Source organism: Cucurbita maxima, unplaced genomic scaffold (assembly GCF_002738345.1).
Source record: "Cucurbita maxima cultivar Rimu unplaced genomic scaffold, Cmax_1.0 Cma_Scf00006, whole genome shotgun sequence".
In the NCBI taxonomy this organism is placed as follows: domain Eukaryota; kingdom Viridiplantae; phylum Streptophyta; class Magnoliopsida; order Cucurbitales; family Cucurbitaceae; genus Cucurbita; species Cucurbita maxima.
The window spans coordinates 4,968,355-4,989,359 of NW_019272022.1; the positions used below are offsets into that span (position 1 = coordinate 4,968,355).

Genomic DNA, 21,005 nt, shown 5'->3' on the forward strand with positions numbered 1-21,005 from the left:
TACTACTCTACTCTTTCTCATCCAATACAATCAACCCCATTGAAATGGAAAACTATTCAATAAGGAACGGTGATTGTTCTAACCTCCTCAAATAATTTCTCGAAAAGGCTCTCTTTAGGTAATAGTCTAACCTCACCGCTAGAGATATTGTCCTCTTTGGACTTATCTTTTCGGGCTTCCTCTCAAAGTTTTTAAAACGGGTCTACTAGAGAGAGATTTTCACACCCTTGTAAAAATATTTCGTTCTCGTTCTCCTCCCCGAATGATGTGGGATCTCACAATCCACTCCCCTTCAGAGTCCAGCATCCTCACTAGCACACGTTCACTTCTCCAATTGATGTGGGACCCCTCAATCCACTCCCCCTTTTGGACAATGCCCTAGCCCAATGTATGGTTTTGATACCATTTGTAACAGTTCAAATCCACCGCTAGTAGATATTGTCCTCTTTGGACTATTCTCTCTAACCAGATCCACCGAATACGAAAGAGGGAGAAGGGTGAGATTGGTGGGAGAAAGGGAAACTTGCCACTACACAACATAAGGTTAAACAAGAAAGCAAAGTCCTCTCTCCCCATACCGATTCAATGGCATAGTCATATCCCACTTAAGATCTTTTACCTCCTGCCAGGAATCGTTCCCTCTTCTCATTATGAGAGAGAAAGAAGAGAGAGAGCCCATCATTAATGAATGGCTGCTTTATAACGCAAACTCGGGAGGCTCATCAAATAATTGATCTACTGTGACCCCTAGTTAAAAATGGCCAATACAAAGTCTATTCAGGAAACAAAACTAGCAAATTTCAGCACAACCTTATTTTACCTTATCTAGGATGCTCAGATAGCTCTATATTTGCCTATATATCCTCTTTTGAGCGCATTTTTGTTGGTCCTGTGTGTTATATGCAACTGCAAGATGGCATAAAACCACGTAGGACCGACCGATGCCCTCCCAGGTTCCTATGAATTCAACTACTTCAATCTAAGGAAGGAGAGGAGAGGGGCGGGGAGCGTCAACGAAAACTGGTTCGTTTTACCATCACAAAGAAATGGAGAGGAAAAAGGAGGGAAAAAAAATCTGAGACAGTACCATTATTCTATGGAAATTCTGTCCATGCATAATTTTGGCATTTATTACCCATCCATCTCGCAGATAAATAACAATAGTAAACTCAATAACCAGGGGCCTACACTACTAATACACCTGTTTAGAAATAAACAACATTTAGCTAAAGAGGCCGGGTCTTTCAATCCTCACATCTTCTTACCATTTGAATCAAAATAAATGGACTAATGTTTCTTGTAAAGCTGAAGTACGAGTACCTGTGTCATCCCCTTGCTAGCTATCCGCTGCCTGGAGGTTGGAGAGATATTCATAGATCTTGCAGTTGACTGATCCTCCAAACCTTGCAATGCTTTTCTATCTTGATTCAATTGATAAAATGACCAATAATCGCTATCTAAGCTTTTAATGCAGCTCTCTACGACCCATGCCTCCTCCAGCAGCTCTAGTTTGCAGTTACTGAATATAGAAATGAAGAATTAAACGTGAACAATTAGAAACAAACTTATAAGAAAACTTGTTTAGCCGGATGAACTGTAAAGAGATTGATCCTCAGCAACTAAACCACTCTTCAAAGTGTCCGGAAGCTCCATATCTCAGATGAGATGCTTTCGTTCTTAAGTTCGGGCTCCCGGAACCATCATAACCATCCCCATGTAAAAACTGGCATCCAACTTTCTTAAGTGGGTATACGTGAATTCATTTTTAGGTATTGAAGAATAACCCCTTGACAAGCAGTAAGAAACTTGCCGCACAAAATTGTAACCTTGCTCAGTGACAGTTGAAACTTTTAGTAGTTCAATATCCTATAGGATGTCAACGAACTTAGGAGCATCGTCCCTCGGCCCCTCAAGAGATCTATACATATATAACACCTGAACATGGTTCTCCATATCCTCCACCTGAATATGGTTATCCACTTCCTCATCGTTTTCATTCCTCATCACCTCAACCACTAAGTGAGGCATGGCCCTGGCAACCTCTTGGCAGCCTTGGCGAGACAATTTACAAGCCGACATCCAGAGAAATCTCATATTGTAGTAATGATGTAAACCAGATTGCAACCCTCCATTGCCAAATGGACTATCTCTAATCTCAAGTTTTTGCAATCTAAGACAACCTTCGAGCACAAATTTCAATCCCAAATCACTATCTCCAGCAAAAGCAACTGATAGGGTGCGTACCAGTTTCCCATACTTCCCGATGTAGCTGAAAGCACGATCAGTCAACAATCCAGAGATAGCAAGCCTGGTGAGCTTCTTACAATTGATAACAATGGCACCAAACCCTTCATCCATGGGTTCTCCAGTTTTATGGTCTGGCTGGTGTCGCCCCATAATGCATAGCCTAAACACCACAAGATCTTGGCAGTTCTTTGACATAGCAATCACAGCTGCATTTGTCATTCTCTGGCAAAAGTAGAGGATATATTGCAATTTCCTGCAACCCTCAGATATTGCTTGGAAGCCGACTTCAGAAATTGGGCCTTCACCGTCTTCTCGAGGATCAACAGGGAAAACCCTAAGTTCTTGCAGATCCTTACAAGTTGAAGCAACAGCTTGAAGTCCTTCATCACATATTGAATCAAGAGCCTGCAATATACAGATTAAGAAGATTATAGACTTGAAAGGCAAATTCCTTCCCATAAGCTACCTGTACTCAAGATTACATACCCAGAAAGTCTGGAGCTTATGACAGTGGCTTATAACTGGTTTGAGTTGTTCAGCAGATATATTTGCATAGCTCAAGTTCAGAGTAGTGAGATTAGCGCAAGCTGGATAGATAAATGGCAGATAATCAGGTAAAATGTCCTTGAATCCAGAGAGACAGACTAGGGACTTGCAAGCAGCAAAAGCAGCGGCATAGTCGGGCTCTGGCTCCCCATGGATCATGGCCTCTGGGTTACAGAACGAACCAGTTCCAAGATGAGTTAGTTGTGGAGCCCGAACTATCAGGTGGTATAGCTGTGCAATGGAAACATAACGGTTCACTCCAAGTTTCTTCAACAACGGGGATCTACTCACCAACATTTCTAATGCCTCAAAATTGATGGGGCATTCAACGCAATCAAAAACTAGAGACTCAAGATAGGTTTCCTTCTCTGGGAAACAAGATATCCAATCTACTTCATCATCTGCTATGTCAGATTCAATCAGATCAAGCACTCGAAGCTGCCTGAAAGATAAATCAAGCAGCCTAAGTTGGATAAAACAAGCCATTAATTCAAGAACTTGAACAAAAGCTCCACGTTAGTTGCCCCTCTCAAGATCTTATCAAAATTCAGTATCCTTCAAGAACATCAACAGGCCTTGCTTAGGTTGAATAAATGCCACATTACTCAAAGAAATGATCCCAAAAACAAACAAAACGTAAATTAAGTAATGCAAACTCAAGGGATATAATTCCAAGCTCATAATATTGATAGCAACAAAGAGAAGAAGATGAAATCTGCTTGCGTACCTACACCTAGAAGCAACCACAGCAATCCCGCTGGTGCCGAACCCTTCGCAGCAAAAGAGCACGAGCTCCTTGAAACCAGGGAAAGACTCGGCAAGTAGCGCCAGATCATCGTCAGTGACTGACATACGCTTCAAGTAGATTCTCTCAAGCCAAGGATAGGATTTAGCCATGGCCGCAACCCAAGGAGTAAAGTGAGCTCCCCAATTGGGCGGCATCAAGTTGAAATCCGAGAACCTCGGCCTTCCCTTGATCGTCACTGACCGAACTCGTTTAAACCGCGACGTAACTCGGCGAGGGGAAACCGCATAACAATTTCCGATGAACAGCTCAGATCGAGTAAGGGCTTCAACCCGATACCATGACTTACAAACAAGCGAAGCCGCGTTCCGGTCATGGCGAGAAGTGAGAAAGTGAAGCACGTTCTCAAGAACATTGTGAAGAGTATTCTCAGCAGAACCAGAAGCCGCTAAATCGCCATAACAGCCAGTACAATTACGAGTTTTACTAGCAGATTCAGCAACAGCGCCGCCGCCGCCTAGATCCAAAGGTAAAGATCGATCGTCATCCTCCGACATTTCTTCAGCTTGTTCCACTCACATGAGCAACAAATCACACTCCAACCCTTCAAAAATCCTCATAAACAAACCCCTCTTAATCAAATTTCAGCCAAAAAGAAAAATCAACACTGAATCAGATCAAAGAGGGGCTCAAAAGTGAATAAGAACACATGAAGAGAGAGAAAATGAAGATCCAGAGAGAGAGAGAATCCATACCTGTTATTTGAGAGGACTGTGAAATGATATGGAAGTTTGGAGGGATTCGTTTAACTGATCACAAGGACAATGGAGTGTAAACAGTCGGCTCTCCTGTCTGTATCCATGGACATTGGGATTCTTCTTGCCTCTCTCTATAATTTTTTCTTCTTTTTTTTTTTCTTTTTTTAATTATATTTATTTTAATCTCTCTCTCTCTCTCTCTCTCTCTTCTTTCAAATGGCTCCCTACACACCTGCCCTATTATTTAGGGGCTTCCCCTCTAAATCTTGTCCTTTCATTTCACTTCATTATTATTTTAAAATAATAATAATAATAAATTTCTCAATATTAATGGCCCTTAAAACAACTCCTCTTGCCTTTGTGGAACCACGTAGATAAGATTCTAGAAATCTCTTCCAAGTAGATGCATTTTTAAATCTCGAGGGAATCTCGAAAGGAAAAATTCAAAGAAGACAATACTTGCTTGCTTTTGACTTTAACTGTTATAAATGATATCAGAATTAGATATCAAGCGATATGCCAATGAGAACGATCAACTCTCAAAGGGTGGATTGTAAGATCCACGTCGGTTGGAAATGGAAACAAAACATTTCTTATAATGGTAGAAATCTCTCCCTAGTAAATATATTTTAAAACTTTGAAGAAAAACTCGATAGAATAATATTTACACGGTTACAATTACAATTATATAAATTTAAATTAAAAATAAATACTTTAGAAAAGTCATTACCTCGTAATATATAAAAATATATGATTTTTTTTTTAATGTGACATGTGATATAATTAATCCTATATGCAAATGTTAAACGTGTCAAATCAACTTTTATGTTATATGATTAATGGCGTTGATGAATCTCAATTAAAATTTAATTAGTAGGATTTTAAAATTTATTGATGTCTCCATCTCGTAGACGTCCTATTTTATTTCTCAACCCCGTAAAATTTGGAAATTGAAATTGGGATATACTCTCTTCTTCGACCCCATTTATTTTACATATGAAAAATATTCTCCACTCCCTCCTCACTTAGGGTAATTCCCACAAGTCTCCGACTTTACGAGTAAAATAAACATCTCTAATTCTACCTTTAAAAAAACGAGGAAAATTAAATATTAGATTAATTTTAAATAATTAGAGACTCGTCTTAAAATAATTTGGAATATATAAAAATAATTTAATTAAGATTTTTATGAACCTTAGAATTTAATTATTAACAAAAAAAAATTGTAATAATTTAAAAAATGTGAATGGAAAATTTGGTCAAATAATAGGAATATTTTAGACATGGGCAAGGATTAAACTATCACGTGGTGGTCACGTGGTAGTTGGAGGAAAATATGAAGCTGAATCTTCCAGATTTTGTATGATCATTAATATTAAATTATTCTGTCTATATTAAATAAATTGTCATTTTTTTTCAAAGAAAAATAAAATAATATAAATTATTATATCATATTTAACACTTTTATTATATGTTACCCACTTGAAAAAGTTTATAATTATCAAATTTAATCATCCTAAATTCTCATTTTATTATCGCATTATTAATTGATAATATTTAGAGTATGTTTTCACTTTAAAATAATAAGATAAATCAAATATTTAGAGTATGATTAGAAATTTTGATTTGTTACAAACCAACAAATTTCAAAAAATGAGAAGAAAATATGGTTGAAATTATTATAAAATATTTCAATTCATGTGCATTCAAGTTTCATATTATAAATTTTGGGTAGATTACAATTTAAAGTAATTTAGAATTATTGTATTTCATTAATGTATTTTAAGACTTTTTATTTATTATAGGTTACAATTATACAATAGTTAATTATAATCGTTCAGTATTAATGTTAAAACTCTTTGAATTACTTTAATAGTTTCATTTTGAGCCTACTGTATTTGTAAGCAGACTTGGAAAATATATATAAAAGAGCATTTGTGTTTTCTTTAGCCAATGACTAATTTTATTTGTAATTCTATGTAGTTTAGATTGCATGTAGAATCATTGAAGTTCGATATGATTAATCTTGCTTGTGAAGTGATTCGAATCTCAAACAATCTTCTTGCCTTAAGATATTCGATCAACAAGGTAATACGAATCTTACTCTTCTTGTAGTGATTCCTTATCTTATCATATATTCCCTCGATTTATTTGTTTTTTTTTTTTTTTGTTAAAATTTGAAATTAAAAGGGAAAATAAAAATATCCTTAAATTTGGATCAATAACCCAACCTTCTATTTTTCGGGTTCAATTTTTTTTTTATCCTATTGAATTATATGTTATTGCAAACTCACGACAAATATTGGTTGATGACTACTAGATTGTGAACAACTGCAACTCGAGAAGAAGGATTGCAGTTCTGTGAAAGGGGAACGACAATGTGTGTATAGATACTCAATTCATGTTGGATCAATTGACTTTAAGCATACTAAACTCGGACTCGATCCGACCCACCAAGTTCCTAGGAAACTAAACCCGACCCAATTTTGTAACCTATCTAACCTAACCTAATCCTTAGAATTCGAGTTAGATGGGTTCAAATTGTCAGGTTATTATACACCCATACATAAATTTTGTATGTTCTCCAAAATACATTTGAAATTTCAAAAATTTAATATCTTTTAATTTGTAATAAAAATTTAAAAAATACATATTTTATTTAAATTTTTTATTAAAAAAATATTTTTAAAATTTAAAGGTAAATTTTAAATAAAATAATAATAATTTCTATCTTTCACAAGATTTTGAAAACTCTTAGACTAATTTGAGGAAAAATACATAATTCAAACATTATAATAATATGTGAAGGCGAAGGTTATTATTTTTTAGTTGAAGATATAATAATTAATGAAAATAAAGCTAATTTAATTGTGTATAATTTATCTCGATTTTTTAAATTTTAATACGGTTATAAAAAATAAAATAAAATAAAATAAAACTCTAACCGTATCCTCCCAGGCGTTCCCGGGTGAAATCATTTCTTTCCGATCACACTATTAAGCTCCGTGCTGTCACGGTTGGCGCTCTCGTATGGCTGGATCGTTCTCTCGAGTGCTTTGAGGCCTTTCCTCCGACCTCCATTGAAGCTGCTTCACCGCCGCTTCCTGAATCCTGTCCACTTGTCTATCCATCCATCTCTACTTCTGTTCTTCCGCGGCAACGTCTGTCAAGCAGTAAGTATACTCAAGATTGCCTCTGAAAATGACTATCGTCTAGGTTTTGGCGTAACTTGGAGGTCGCTTATGTTTGCTAACAGTTTGTTTACAGTCAATGGATTCTTAGGTTTTCTGATCGTGTAAGAAAGATGATTGAGAGATGGCGAAAGATGGCGGCTGAGGGGATCGAGATGACTGAGGATCTCACGAGAAATGTATAATGTGGTAGCATCTTGAGTTCTTGATTTTCTTTATGATTCTTAATGTATACTTTTGTGTACTGTCTTCCCGTCCTGTAAATTACATTACGAGTAGCATTGCGCGCCAATTTTCGAACAGTGTCGCAAATTTTTTCGTTAGTTCGTTAATGTTTCCACTTATGATCCATGTTTGTAGAATCATAATTGATCTGAAACAGTAAGTAGTCCAAGTTAGCTGTGTGCTAGAACCGCAACTTCCATATTTTCGAACGCATTTCACGATCTTTCTTTTTTTCCTTTTTGTTTGACATCGAAAACAGGGCCTAGTGTTGCTAATGCCGCTGCGCGAAGAATTACAGGAGGAACTGAAGTTCTCACTAACATTTGTTGTGAGAAAATGTTCCGGGAGAATTGCGAGAACGCACCAGAACAGTAGCTAATGATGGCTTCTGAACAATACTACCTGTTCGCATCTGCTGACCAGTTATGCGTAACGCTATATCGTCATCTGCAAAACTTCATTGTGTCGCGATGATAAGCCTCTTCTCCATGAAGATGGCGAGCGTGTATTGGAGCTCTTACGAGGTATATTTGATTTTTATTGACATTGGAGTCTGAATTGCGTGATTTTATATACTTTTCTCGCTGGCTTTTGTGGTTAATTTATCCACCAGCTCTCATTTTGGTATACGAACTCTCCAAAATAGACACTAGCTTTCGTAAAACAGAATATGAACTACTAAACGAAAAGGCTGAGTGCGATTGGTTTCGAGATGTCCCTAAATATTATTAATAGACAAAAAGCTTCTGAAATGAGAACTTACAAGAATAATAATATGGAAGTTTTCCTTTCTCTCAATTTGTATCTTTTACTTGAGGTAGATTCAACTCTAAAGTCAAAGCGGTGGATGTAACTTCTAACATTTTCCAAAAAAATTATTGAGCGAATGCATCAAAATGCACGTGGTTTTGCTTGTTCTTGTTGCTTTGTATGTTTGTCATTTGACGATGCTGTAAAACTGAAAAGTCGGATGATCAGAAGTCAAACATCTGATATATGGATTTGCATGTTTTTGGTTTTGCAAGCGTTTTTGAGATGCTGAAGGAGTTATTAATTCTGAACATTTCTCTTTTAATAGGCTTCGGAGTTGCGATGCAACTAATATTTAGCATAACACTGCTCCATAGCCTGTAATACACATCCACCTCTTCCCCCTCTCCTTTGTCGTCTGACTAGGCTACTTTTGAATATGAGTGAGATCACTTGCTGGAATTATTACTTAACTAAATAATAAAGATTTGGTTAAGATCAAGCATGGTAGACCTTTTGTAGTTGGCTGGAATTCACGACTTTTCACAATGATATGATATTCTTTACGAACAAAGTATACCCTTTATTCGACACTTAGTCACTTTTGACTACACCTTCGAGGCTCACAACTTCGTTGTTCGACATTTGAGGATTCTATTGACATAGCTAAGTTAAGGGCATAGCTCTGGTACCATGTTAGGAATTACGATTCTCCACAATAGTATGACATTATCCACTTTGAGTATAAGCTCTCATAACTTTGCTTTGGGCTTCCCCAAAAGACATTATACCAATGGAGATGTATTCCTTACTTATAAATGCATAATCATTCCCTAAATTAGCCAACGTGGGACTCCTTCCCAACAATCCTCAACATTCATTTAGTATTTTAACTTCAGAACTTCAAATTACCTGCCTGTAGCATATTTTCGGAAACTATATAATAAACAACCATAACAACTATGATGCTCCGCTGATAAAGATTCAAGGGACCTGTTCTGTACTATGTCCTGCAGGCTCATAGTACGGGTTCTGAGGAATATATGAGCTTTTACATCATTCATTTGAGAAACTGTCTAAATTTTTTATCGTCTGCTGTAACTTTTGCGATGGATTTATGATTTCATTCTAATGTTGATAGGTAGGTCAACCAATAAATCCACTGAAGGCAGACAACTCATGACCAATTAAAAATCAATCCCGCAGAGAAATGAACAGGTTATTTCTGTGGTCCATGCATTCTGGTCAATGGGGTGTGTTCTCTGCTAGTGCTCTGAAAAAGCTTAAAAGAAGTTTTTCAGCAATTCAGTTCATGATGGGCACGGGTCAAACTTCCCACCGTCACAAATGAAATCGAATTTCCGGTATTGCCTAGTGGTTGATCTTTGGCGAGATGTTATATCTTGTCAAGTATCTCGAAAGGTACAACAAGAATGTGAGACAGTCACAGTATATGGAATCACAAATTTAGTTCATGATGAACAAGGGCTAAAATTTGAGCATCATAAATGGAATTTGCCTACGCCGTCTAGCAGTTGATCATCGGTCAAGATTTTATATCCTGTCAAGAGCATAGAAAGGTACAATTAAAATTAAAACATTGAAGGATGTCATGGCATATGAGACAGCAATTTCAGTCTGTGATAGAACTTCGGTTCACCATCATGAAGGGAAATTATCCATGTTGCCTAGCAGTTGATAATAGAGGTGAGGATGCTAAATCTTGTAAAAATTTTGTGCATTGAAGGATGTCATGGTTTGTGGAATCCCAAACTCATTTCTCTGTTCATTATTTGCGACTTACATTGTATTTAATATGCATAAATACAAACAAAATACTAAATGATAAGCTAAGCTATCAATGGTACCTATAATGTCATAAATGCTAATCACAGGTGTATTATCATATACTTTTGCTAGGCAACTTGATATTTACATATGAATCTTTTGTTTCCTAGCATGGAAAGAACTGAATTTAAAGGCTTTGAGGTGACAAGTTTAGAAGAATCGTCAATTGCAAGTGTGAAGAAAACACTATCAAAAAAGAAACTGAAAGAGCTTACACTTTTCTTTCCTTCTTTTTTGCATGTTTTAGGGTCCCGAGCCAATGAAGTATTGTGCAGAATGGATGACTATAATGAAGTTGAAGTCGCAGGGCAAACGGGTCGGAATCATACAGAGAGTTAAGTATCCACTAACACTCCTAACAGTAATAGCATTAGAACTGCTTGAGCTTACAAAGACATTTTAGTTTATCAATTTGGGACAAATAAATCAATAAAATACAACTAATAAGCTCAGATAGAACAAATGGGTCCACCCACTGCGAATTAGGAGTTTTATAACCCCTTTGAGCTTGGGCTTTAAGAGGCACTCTAGTCTCGCAAGTATGCTAGGACCCGCTTAATGAGTATGGGGGTTGTTAGCCATTGCATGCGTATGGTTGATTAAGTTAAAAAAATATTAGAAATATCCTGTATGGTTGTCTTAAAATATTGCATCAAAAGAAAAATAATCTAAAGTAGGTTAGAATGTATAATATCTTTAACCAAAATTATGTATAGGCCGGCATATGATTTTTCTTTTCTTGTTTTTGCTGTTGAGATTTGCAACGTTATTATCATTTTTAAGTTAAAAAAATATCATTTTTAGTAGGTTCTAAAGTTTGAGGGGGATGGATGGTAATCATTTTGTTTCTATATTATCTATTTGTGAAAAGTAAAGTTACTCGATAATACATCTTTATTCAATAGATGAATCGAAGATAGAAGAGGCTCCTTTTGTATTTATTCATTTTTTCCATTAGATAAGGACCCATCTAAAACTTTTTATATTATTGGACATCGACCTAGAAGAGGGAGAATGAAAATATCATAAACTCACTGGCCACAAAAAAAATAGTTAATAAAAAAACTTAATTTAATTTTATAGTTAAAACTTCAAATATTTTATCTTAGTCCTAGCTAGTTTCTTTTTCCATGTGTTGTTCCAGTCCTACAATTGATCAAAATTATGTTGGCCATTTTTCTTTTCATAATGATTTAATTTACTAACTTTTGGTTCCATTTTGAAATTTGATATTTTTTCATTCAACAATTTAGTCTCTAAATTTTAATATTTAATAATTTTATATTTTAAATTTAAATTTAATATTTTCTCATATATTTAGATTGACACATTGGTTGGGATAAAATCAAAAGAAGTTATGTCCCAAATAGATCATATTCATGATATATGTGTAGAGTTGTCTTAATAATGGAACTCTATTTCTTATTGTTCTCCAACTTTGGCGAACCATAGACTTCAGAACGCGCACAAAGGCCAATCGCGGCTTCAGATTGAAAGGAATGGCTTAATCGGTGGCTGGAAATAGCTTCTTGCCATTGTGGGGTTTCCTCCATAGAAGGTAAATATTTCCAATTCAAGAATTTTTTCAGAAAGATCTGTTTTTAAGATTGCATGACATGACAATAGTAAGTACATATTGGGTTCAATCTTTGAAAAAAAAGAAGTTGCTAGATATATAGTTTGGTCCCTATATTAGTATGTTTCTTCAACTTAGTCCTTGTGTTTAAATATTTTTTAAAATTAGTTGATGGTAAGGTTTAATGACAAGAATTTAGTGAAAATTTCTACCAACTTCTTAGAAATTTGTTGAAAAATTAGAATTAGAAAATTCCTTTAAGTAGATAGACCTCGTTCATTTTCTAATACCTTTTCCAACTCAATAGGGATATATTATACAATATTAGCTTATTATAAAGTCAATTTTAATATTTATCAAGAGATGGTATATAATTTAAAAAAAAATTAAAAACATGAGGGATTAAATTGAAAATTCTAAAAGGATAGTGATTCAATTAAGAAAAAAAATTAAGGTAAAAGCCACTTATTTAATCTGGAATAAACTTCAACTTTATAAAACTTTCAATTTTGTCAAGTTAAGTTCTAAACGTGAATAAGCGGTAAAATTAACCTTTCCTCCAACAAATTAGATTATGAAAAACTCAACCAATAAAATACCCGAACTCTAGTTATACAAATGCTTAAACTAGACTACTCAATTTGCACAAATTAAACTAGTAAAAAAAATCAAAATGTTCAACTAAAATATATAACACATCAGAAGAACCAATATGCATGAGCACGACGAGAATAGCATCATCCATCTACATAAATGACCCAACTAGCCAAAGAGTAGAGAAAACATAGTTTGGAATCATTATTAATAAAAAAAATATTAATGGTACAATTAATTTAAGTTATTGGTTGAATTGGATAAAATTAAAATTTCAATGTTAAACTAGAAATAGAAGTAAAATTTTCAAATTTCAATAACTTTTAAGTTGGACATGCTAACCTTTTGACAAATTCCTCGATAACCATAACAGAAGAAAATGTAACGCAAGAATGCATTTGGAGTTCAGATAAAAATGAGTTCCATGTATATAAATATTGCCAGAATTGATCATTGAATCCATCACTGACATCAGTGGTGTCTCCATCTCTAAATTATGCATCTTTACAACTCTCTAATTTCTTTAAATTTATACAATTTATTTATCCATAAAATAAAACGTAATTTGTCTTTAATTTCTTTTAACTTGTAACAAATAATTTGACCCATTGAAGGGCAAACGAAAAATCTAATGGAAAACAAAATCTTAAAAAAATTAAAAACTGGGGATTCTTTACTGTTATTTTGCTTTTGTTATTCTCTTTCAGACATATTATCTGGGATTAGTTATAATGGATCAGGATGTTCTATATTCAGGGGGAAAAAAGTAATTTCCGTTCCTGACTTCTAGGAACTTCAATTCTTATCCTTTCGTATTTCCAACCAATTACATTCGACCTCCTCATGATTCTCCCTCCTTGTATAGTAAAAGGGAAGGGTAGTGTGGGGTGGTGGCAGGAGGAGCATACGCTGTTGCCAACTTGCTTAGACAACATAAGGTTAGACAAGAAAGCAAAGCCTCAGCTTTGATTCCCCACACATTCAATGCCATAGATGCACAGTCAGAACCCACCTTGATGATAGCATTGCCTTTTATCTTCTTCCTACCAAGGAGTGGTTCTTTGTTTCTCTCCTAATAATGAAAGAGAGATAGAGCCCACTGTGATGGATGGCTCCTTTAAAACGCAAACTCAGGGGATGTGACAAATCATCAAATGATTGACCCTACAGTGACCTATGAAAACGCCCAATCCACATTAAACTCTTCAACAACCCAACCTCCTCTTCTTCTAATCTTAACAATCTCTCACAGTTACACAAATTCAACTTACTTCACTGTGAGAAAGGAGGGATGAGGGGCCTCCAAGTTGTACTTCTATAACATCTTCCCATAGTCATCAATGTCCATATCACTCTCAATTGATATCGAAATCAAAAGCAGAGACCTTACCATTAGCTAGCATATGGGAATTCTGTCCATCAATATGTTTTAGCATTTATTACTAATCTAACATTTGCTGATAATTAAACAATATTAAACTCCACAATCAGGTTCTACACTTAGATAAAGAAAACAACATCATCATCAATTTTAGGAAAGAGAAGAATCCTACCTCGGTTTTTAGTGTCCGTCCTCTCATCAATGGCCTAAACCATCTACCGTAGGAATCAAGATAAACAAAAGTTTCTTATAAGACTGTTTACCTGCGAGGATCCCCTTGCTATTCATGACCTTTAGAGAAGATTTTGTTCTTAGTTCATCAACCCTCCAACGTTTTAAAGTTCTGTCTCGATTCGATGGACAACAAGACCCACTTTAATGTTATCAAAGGCTTAAAGTCAGCTCTTGCTCTACAACCCCTGCCTCCTCTGAACCTCTCTTGTTTACAATTACCGAATGCAGATTTGCAGAAACATTAAGAGTTAGAAAAATACTGATATGATAACATTCTTTAGTCTGATGAATCGGATAGGAATATGCTTCAATATTGAAATTTCTGCGGTGATTCTGACCCAATAAACAGATGGTCAAGTTTGTTAAGAGGGGAGACAGGAATCTCGTTTAGGGCAGTAAAGGACATTCCTGGAACAGTGTTATCTTGCTTAACCAGACGAAATAATAGGGAATCTAAAATTCTATAGGATGTCTACACATGCTGGAGCATCATCCCTTGGCCCTTCGAGAGATCGATACATATACAACACAGGAACATAGTTATCCAAATCACCCATCTGAGGAAGGTGATCCGACTCCTGATTATCATTCCTCATCACTTCAACCACTAAGTGAGGCAATGCTCTGGCAACCTCTTGGCAGCCATAGCGAGACAATTTACAATCTGACATCCAGAGGAATCTCATATTGTAGTAATGATGCAAACCAGATCTTAAGGCTGTATCGCCAAAAGGGCTATCTCTGATTTCAAGTTTTTGCAATCTATGACAGCCCTCGAGCACATATTTCAATCCCAAATCACTGTTTCCAGCAAAAGCAACTGATAGGGTTCGAACCAGTTTTCCGTACTTCCCGATGTAGCTGAAAGCACGATCTGTCAATAATCCAGATATAGCAAGCCTAGTGAGCTTCTTACAGTTGATAACAATGGCACCAAATCCTTCATCCATGGGTTCTCCAGTTTTATGGTCTGGTTGGTGTCGTCCCATAATACACAGTCTAAACACCACAAGATCTTGGCAGTTCTGTGACATAGCTACCACAGCTGCATTGGTCATTCTCTGGCAGAAGTAGAGGATATATTGCAATCTCCTGCAACCCTCAGATATTGCTTGGAACCCCACTTCTGAAATAGGGCCTTCACCATCTTCTCGAGCATCGACAGGAAAAACTCTAAGTTCTCGTAGTTCCATGCAACTTGAAGCAACAGCCTGAAGTCCTTCGTCACTTATCGAATCAAGCGCCTGCAATAGAAAGGAAAAAAGGTTAGCTCTGCATGCCAGATTTCTTCCTAACTTGATATCTCCATCCAAAGATCACATACCCAGAAAGTCTGCAGCTTGTGGCAGTGGCTTATAACTGGTTTGAGTTGTTCAGCAGTTATATGTGCATAGCTCAAATTCAGAGTGGTGAGATTAGCACAAACTGGATAGATACAAGGTAGGTAATCAGGCAGAATGTCCTTGAACCCAGAGAGACAAAGTAAGGATTTGCAAGCAGTAAAAGCTGAGCCATATTCAGGCTCTGACTCCCCATTAACCATAGCCTCTGAATTACTGAATGAACCAGTTCCAAGATGTGTTAGATGAGGAGCCTGAATCATCAAACGGTAGAGCTGCGCAATGGAAACGTGACGATTCGCCCCAAGTTTCTTCAACGATGGGGATCGACTCACCAACATCTCCAGTGCCTCAAAATTAATGAGACACTCTACACAATCAAAGATCAGAGATTCAAGACAAGTTTCCTTCTCCGGGAAACAAGATATCCAATCCACTTCATCATCAGTTACGTCTGATTCAATCAGATCAAGTACTCGAAGTTGCCTGAAAAGAACAAATCAAACAGGCATCAATCCAAAAACTTTTAAAAGATTACCATTAGTAGCTCCCACCACATCCCCACCAAAATGCAGCATCCTTCTAAACCATTCTACAAAACATCTTTTCTTGAACTCAAATGTTCGCATTATTCGAAGAATCCATCACCCGGAGCACACATTTTTAAAAGACCGACCAACAAAGGTAGTATTGAAAATACAAACTCACGGAAATTTGGGGGCGTACCTGCATCTGGAGGCAACAACGGCAACCCCGCTGGTGCCAAAGCCTTCGCAGCAAAACAAGACAAGCTCCTTAAAGGCAGGAAAAGACTCGGCCAGCAGGGCAAGATCGTCGTCCGTCACAGACATGCGCTTCAAATAGATTTTCTCGAGCCAAGGGTAGGACTTGGCCATGGACGCCACCCATGGGGAGAAGTGAGCGCCCCAGTCAGGAGGCATCATGTTGAAATCTGCGAACCGGGGCTTCCCTTTGATCGTCACGGACCGAACCCGGTTGAACCGCGACATAACACGGCGAGGGGAGACAGCATAGCAGTTTCCGATGAATAAGTCGGATCGGGTTAGTGCTTCCACACGGTACCACGACTTGCAGACCAGCGACGCCGCGTTCCGGTCCTGCCGGGAAGTGAGAAAGTGAAGAACGTTCTCAAGAACATTGTGAAGCACGTTCTCAGCCGTGCCACACCCACCAACGTGATCGGAGCCACCGCCTCCGCCGCTGCAATTCCGCGTTTTGTTAGCGGCGGCGTCACTACCCAGATCCAGAGTTGGGGGCCGATCGTTGTCTTGAGACATTTCTACTTGCTCCACTCTCATGTAACACAAATCACCAACTCCACTCTTATTCTCAAAATCCTCTCTTCCGATTTGGGAAAAGAAAAGACAACTTCACATCAGATCATGAATTCTGGGCCTTGGAAAACAGAGAATGGATTGTGAGTTTGAGAGAAGAAATGGAGTTTAGGAGAGATTAGTGTAACAGATCACAAGGACGGTGGAATATGAACTGTGAGCTCTGCTGTCTGTATCTCTGGGCATTGGGATTCTTCAGTCTCCTCTCTCTCTCTCTCTCTCTCTTCCCTAATGGTTCCCACACAGCTGCTCTATTATTTGGGACTTTCCCTCAACAATCTTGTCCTTTCGTCTCAATTCATACTTTTATAATTTCCTCCATATTTATTGCCCTAAGGCTAAAAACAAGTACTCATTTGTTTCAGAAAAGAGAAGGGGGGGAAATGAAGATAAAAGAAAAAAAAAGAAAGAAAACCCGAAAATTTGTGGATCGACCCCCCTAGTTTAGTCGTAAATTACAGACTGCACATGAAGCGGCATCGAGAATTTACACAGCTCACGCACATAATTGAGGTCGAACATTTACCAGATACCGTTTGTCCTCTACTGCACTTCCCAACATCTTTTGATTTGTGGTTTTCATTTCATTCTGGGATTTTTTTGGAATTTTCATATATTTCAATCGAATATACCCAAATCAAATTGATATTATTTGCACATTTAATTCTAATAGTCCGAACGAATAGTGAATTTGTTAAGTGCAGATTAGATAAGGGAATCGGCAGGGTTCCAATATTTGTGTGGCATTTGATGGAAGCTGAACTGGTGAAGATAAGGAAATGCATGTTTGTTTATGCCTCTACTTCAACTGTTTTTCCTTTATGGGGAATTGAAATAAGCACTCTCCTCCGTACTCTTTCCAGGTACGTAGCCGTAGACTCCTCTGTATGTGTATTTTAATTATTACAAAATTATTGGTGAGAATGACAAAAATGACCCTGGAGTTTTTTTTTTTTTTTCCCTATTTTCTTTTTATCTAGAGGAGAACTCTGATTGTGCATTCAAAATAAAGCCCTTTTAAGGTTCATGGGGCCAATCACATGGGCCTATTCGAAAATAGGTCAATAGTTGAGTTGAGGATCGCCCCAATAGGGAATGACCGACCATATACACATCCTCATTCTATGAAATGCAAGGGAAAAAATATATTTGAATATGGCTTAACCAAGATTCAGGTTCAAATTTGGACTTCTATCGGTGATATCTATCTTGTTTTTATAATGTAGAAGATTGTAGCCATCAACTGTAAGGAAAAGGAGGTGAAGGAAGTTATGAACATGAATGAACCCTACATTTTTGCTGATTTTTTGAATAACTCCTAGGAATTTGCTTTTAAAGAGTATGTTGATTTTTAGATGAGGTTAATTCAGTCCAGATTATATTCAAAAAAAAAAAAAACAATTATATAGTAACTATTTACAAATTTATAGAGTGGTGGGGGCCTCTAGGCGGTACAATGGGAAAAGCCCAGGTAAGGGTGAAGCCGGTAATGGTAGCATTATTGTAGCGACTAGGGATAGTCAGGTCGAGTGGGGTCGTTGAGTATCTGGATCTGCACACAACCGGGCCAATTATGTAATAAATTATCAATACGGAGCTTACAAATTCCACTTCTTACATGACTTGATTGAGACCAATCGATCAATTCATTCTCACTAGCTAACTACTCTCATATTACTTTATATAATATATAGTTAATCCTATGTTATTTACTAAATCAATTTCATTATCCTATATTATTTATGAATAATATGATAGTATAGAATATTACCAATAATTCTATGTGCTAATAACTGTAGATTAATTACTTTCATTTAGAGAAACTAAGAGAGCTCTAAACAAAATACCTATAATAAAATGGAACGAAGGCACATGCCATATACATGTACTCAAAACTCGATTAAGCCGCCTTCATTTTATTCTGTACATCATAACGTTAAACATCATCACATATAGAAATTTAAAAAAAAAAAAAAAAAAAAACGAAAGCAAAGAAATTGTAATGTAGGAACGGCAAGTTATAAAAGTAGAAAACTGCAGAAAATAAACATTTACAATAATTTACAAGGTAAAAAAAGGAGAAAAATTAAATAAAATCCAACACCCTTGAAAATAGTAGCTTCGTTGAACGATATGTTCGGTGCGGTAACCGCTACTAAACCAATTATAACTAGTCCGATTCTGTCCACACACACACACACAAAAAAAAAAAAAAAAAAAAAAAAAAAAAAAAAAAAAAAAAAAAACATAGANTTGGTAAAAGAAATAAACATAGAAAATGTGTGTTTTTAGTTGTAAGGCACTTACCTGCGTGAATCCCATATAAACTAATAATACTAGAACTTCAACTCTGAGCACATTCAAATGGATGAAGGCTCCCTTCTGAGAAATCATGCATCCTAAACCGTTCTAAAATTTCAAAAGGCCTGTTGCAAATAAAAATTCATGATTTCCTTAGTAATCATGAAAAAAAAAACATAAAATAGTACACAATACTTGATTGGGATATATATATATATATAGCTATAGATAGATAGATATAACGAACTGGCACATGCAAAACTAGGAAAAAAAAAAAAGGATGCTGCTTAGTTACACGAAAAAGATGAGAAGATAATGAACGAAGAAAGAATAACCGGGTTGGATTGACCTAAAGATCAATGGAGTAGGTAGAAACGTAACGGGAATTTGGAAATTTGGAAAAGAAGAAAAAAAATCAATTCTCATTGTGGCTACTAGGGGACATTGAAATCTCAAATGTTGTGAGTTATGAAGTGTATATTTAAAACGGTCGAGAACTGATATGATGATAGAAATTATCTGGTCAGTTATTTATCTCAAAGCCTCTCATGAAAATCAAAACAAAATGAGAAATAAACCTCTGAGCCAACAAAACTCTGCATAATAAGTGATGCATATTTTAAGCTTCCTGGTAGACAAATATAGTTAGAATAGGTTAACATATTTTATGAAGACCAAGGGATCAATGAGGCTTACAGTATGGCTTCTCTATTACGGCACAGTCTGCGCTGATTGTTCTCTATTGCCGCCAACACATCGGCAGCCTGCGGTCCGACCGCTCCACCAGCAACAACTGAAGGGACCGGAGCAGTTGGAGTCCATAGCTGGGAGAGACAACGACATTAGTAAGACTCAGAGAAAAAGATCAATGGGCATTGCACAACATTTTATCATGCATAATAGAACTTACCTTTATGGTATTGTCGATCCCACTAGTAGCAATGGCACAATCAAATGGATGACTTTGCACGCAGTTCACAACTGAAAAAGCGGTTTTGTGCCATTCAGTTTCGGATTGGGTTAAAATGATATAACAATTCATCTCTAGAATTATACAATGATATTTACCAGCTCCATCTCCAACGAGGATTTTAATCAGTCTACCAGTTCCTTTTTCCCAAATAAACCATCTCCCATCATCACTTCCACTGGCAACATATTCACCTGGAAATATCATTTTAATTAGATTAACAAAAAAAAATTAACACAAATATTAATCCAATCTTTCCACATTCATTTCTTGGAGTTTAATTATCATGTAAAGATAACGTAATACATACAAAATTTAAGGATGAAATTGACAAAACCCTAATTGTGCATAAAAGAACTTTTAATTTAACTTAAATTAAATCTTACTCTCAACGGTCAAAAATGCAATTTCCTCGGGGTGACATAGGCACTATAAATAAAACAAGGCAACAACTATATACCCAAAGAAACTTTCAGGAACCTAAAATTTTATCAATTTATAATACAATTTGTCGATCCAATGGTTCGGTGAATACCTCTTTGCCCGAGAAAACTAGCTTGTTTAATATCAGTTCCGATATTACAATGACCAACATATCTTTGCTTCATATCAATGACGGGTTCAGGCTGCATGTAATATAACACAAAGCACACTCAGTATGAAGCTACCATTACATTAACTAAGGTAAACATACAGAAGCAAATAATATTCCAATCCAGACAAAAGACAAGAAGATTCTGGGTACCAGTCAGTTGAAAGCATAAGTCATTGTTTATAAATAACTTATGTCATGTCATAATCCACCTAATGCGCGCAAACAAGTGGTCACTTCAGAAGAGACTTTTGTTTGTAATAGCTAAAAGTCATGGTTTATTACCCTCCTCGCTTTAACAGCTGCCGGAAGGCTTGGACAAATATTTCCCCCCCCCCCCCCCCCCCCCCCC

General features: G+C 36.4%; 2 protein-coding genes across 9 annotated transcripts in view; both read right to left on the minus strand.

Annotated features, from left to right (window-relative positions):
* Positions 1-1,089: 1,089 nt before the first annotated feature.
* On the minus strand, positions 1,090-17,386 carry LOC111481282 (transport inhibitor response 1-like protein). Of its 5 annotated transcripts, XR_002718026.1 has the most exons (5): positions 16,646-17,386; positions 3,521-4,055; positions 2,734-3,235; positions 1,811-2,652; positions 1,090-1,519 (listed from the first exon to the last, which is right to left on the minus strand). XR_002718026.1 is itself a non-coding variant. In XM_023126701.1 (4 exons), exons 1-4 carry the CDS (start codon positions 16,752-16,754, stop codon positions 1,867-1,869), a joined length of 1,932 nt encoding a protein of 643 aa, XP_022982469.1. In that variant the 5' UTR covers positions 16,755-17,385; the 3' UTR covers positions 1,090-1,866. The 5 variants fall into 5 exon arrangements, 4 of the variants coding, with proteins under 4 accessions (XP_022982469.1, XP_022982472.1, XP_022982471.1 ...); XM_023126701.1 differs by having other exon boundaries at positions 1,090-2,652; positions 16,646-17,385; XM_023126704.1 differs by lacking the exon at positions 16,646-17,386 and adding an exon at positions 4,294-4,453 and having other exon boundaries at positions 1,090-2,652; positions 3,521-4,170.
* A 1,257-nt stretch (positions 17,387-18,643) lies between these two features.
* LOC111481283 (WD and tetratricopeptide repeats protein 1-like) overlaps positions 18,644-21,005 on the minus strand; it is a 13,063-nt gene continuing 10,701 nt past the window's right edge. For 3 of the 4 annotated variants that reach the window (XM_023126707.1, XM_023126709.1, XM_023126705.1), the window contains exons 15-20: positions 20,597-20,687; positions 20,160-20,255; positions 20,002-20,072; positions 19,788-19,915; positions 19,094-19,216; positions 18,644-18,971 (exon numbers count right to left, since the gene is read on the minus strand). In XM_023126707.1, coding sequence (XP_022982475.1) covers positions 19,135-19,216; positions 19,788-19,915; positions 20,002-20,072; positions 20,160-20,255; positions 20,597-20,687 — 468 coding nt within the window. In that variant the 3' untranslated portion in view covers positions 18,644-18,971; positions 19,094-19,134. The remainder of the gene's footprint in view (positions 18,972-19,093; positions 19,217-19,787; positions 19,916-20,001; positions 20,073-20,159; positions 20,256-20,596; positions 20,688-21,005) is intronic. The other variant, XM_023126706.1, reaches the window with a different exon arrangement.

Coding starts and splice junctions, on each gene's coding strand:
- LOC111481282 (XM_023126701.1), bottom strand. CDS start 16,754: ATGAGAGTGGAGCAAGTAGAAATGTCTCAAGACAACGATCGGCCCCCA. Junction 4,056..16,645: donor GAATTGCAGCGGCGGAGGCG/GTGGCTCCGATC, acceptor CTTTGGATCTAG/GCGGCGGCGGCGCTGTTGCT. Junction 2,653..2,733: donor ATAAGCTCCAGACTTTCTGG/GTATGTAATCTT, acceptor TGTATATTGCAG/GCTCTTGATTCAATATGTGA.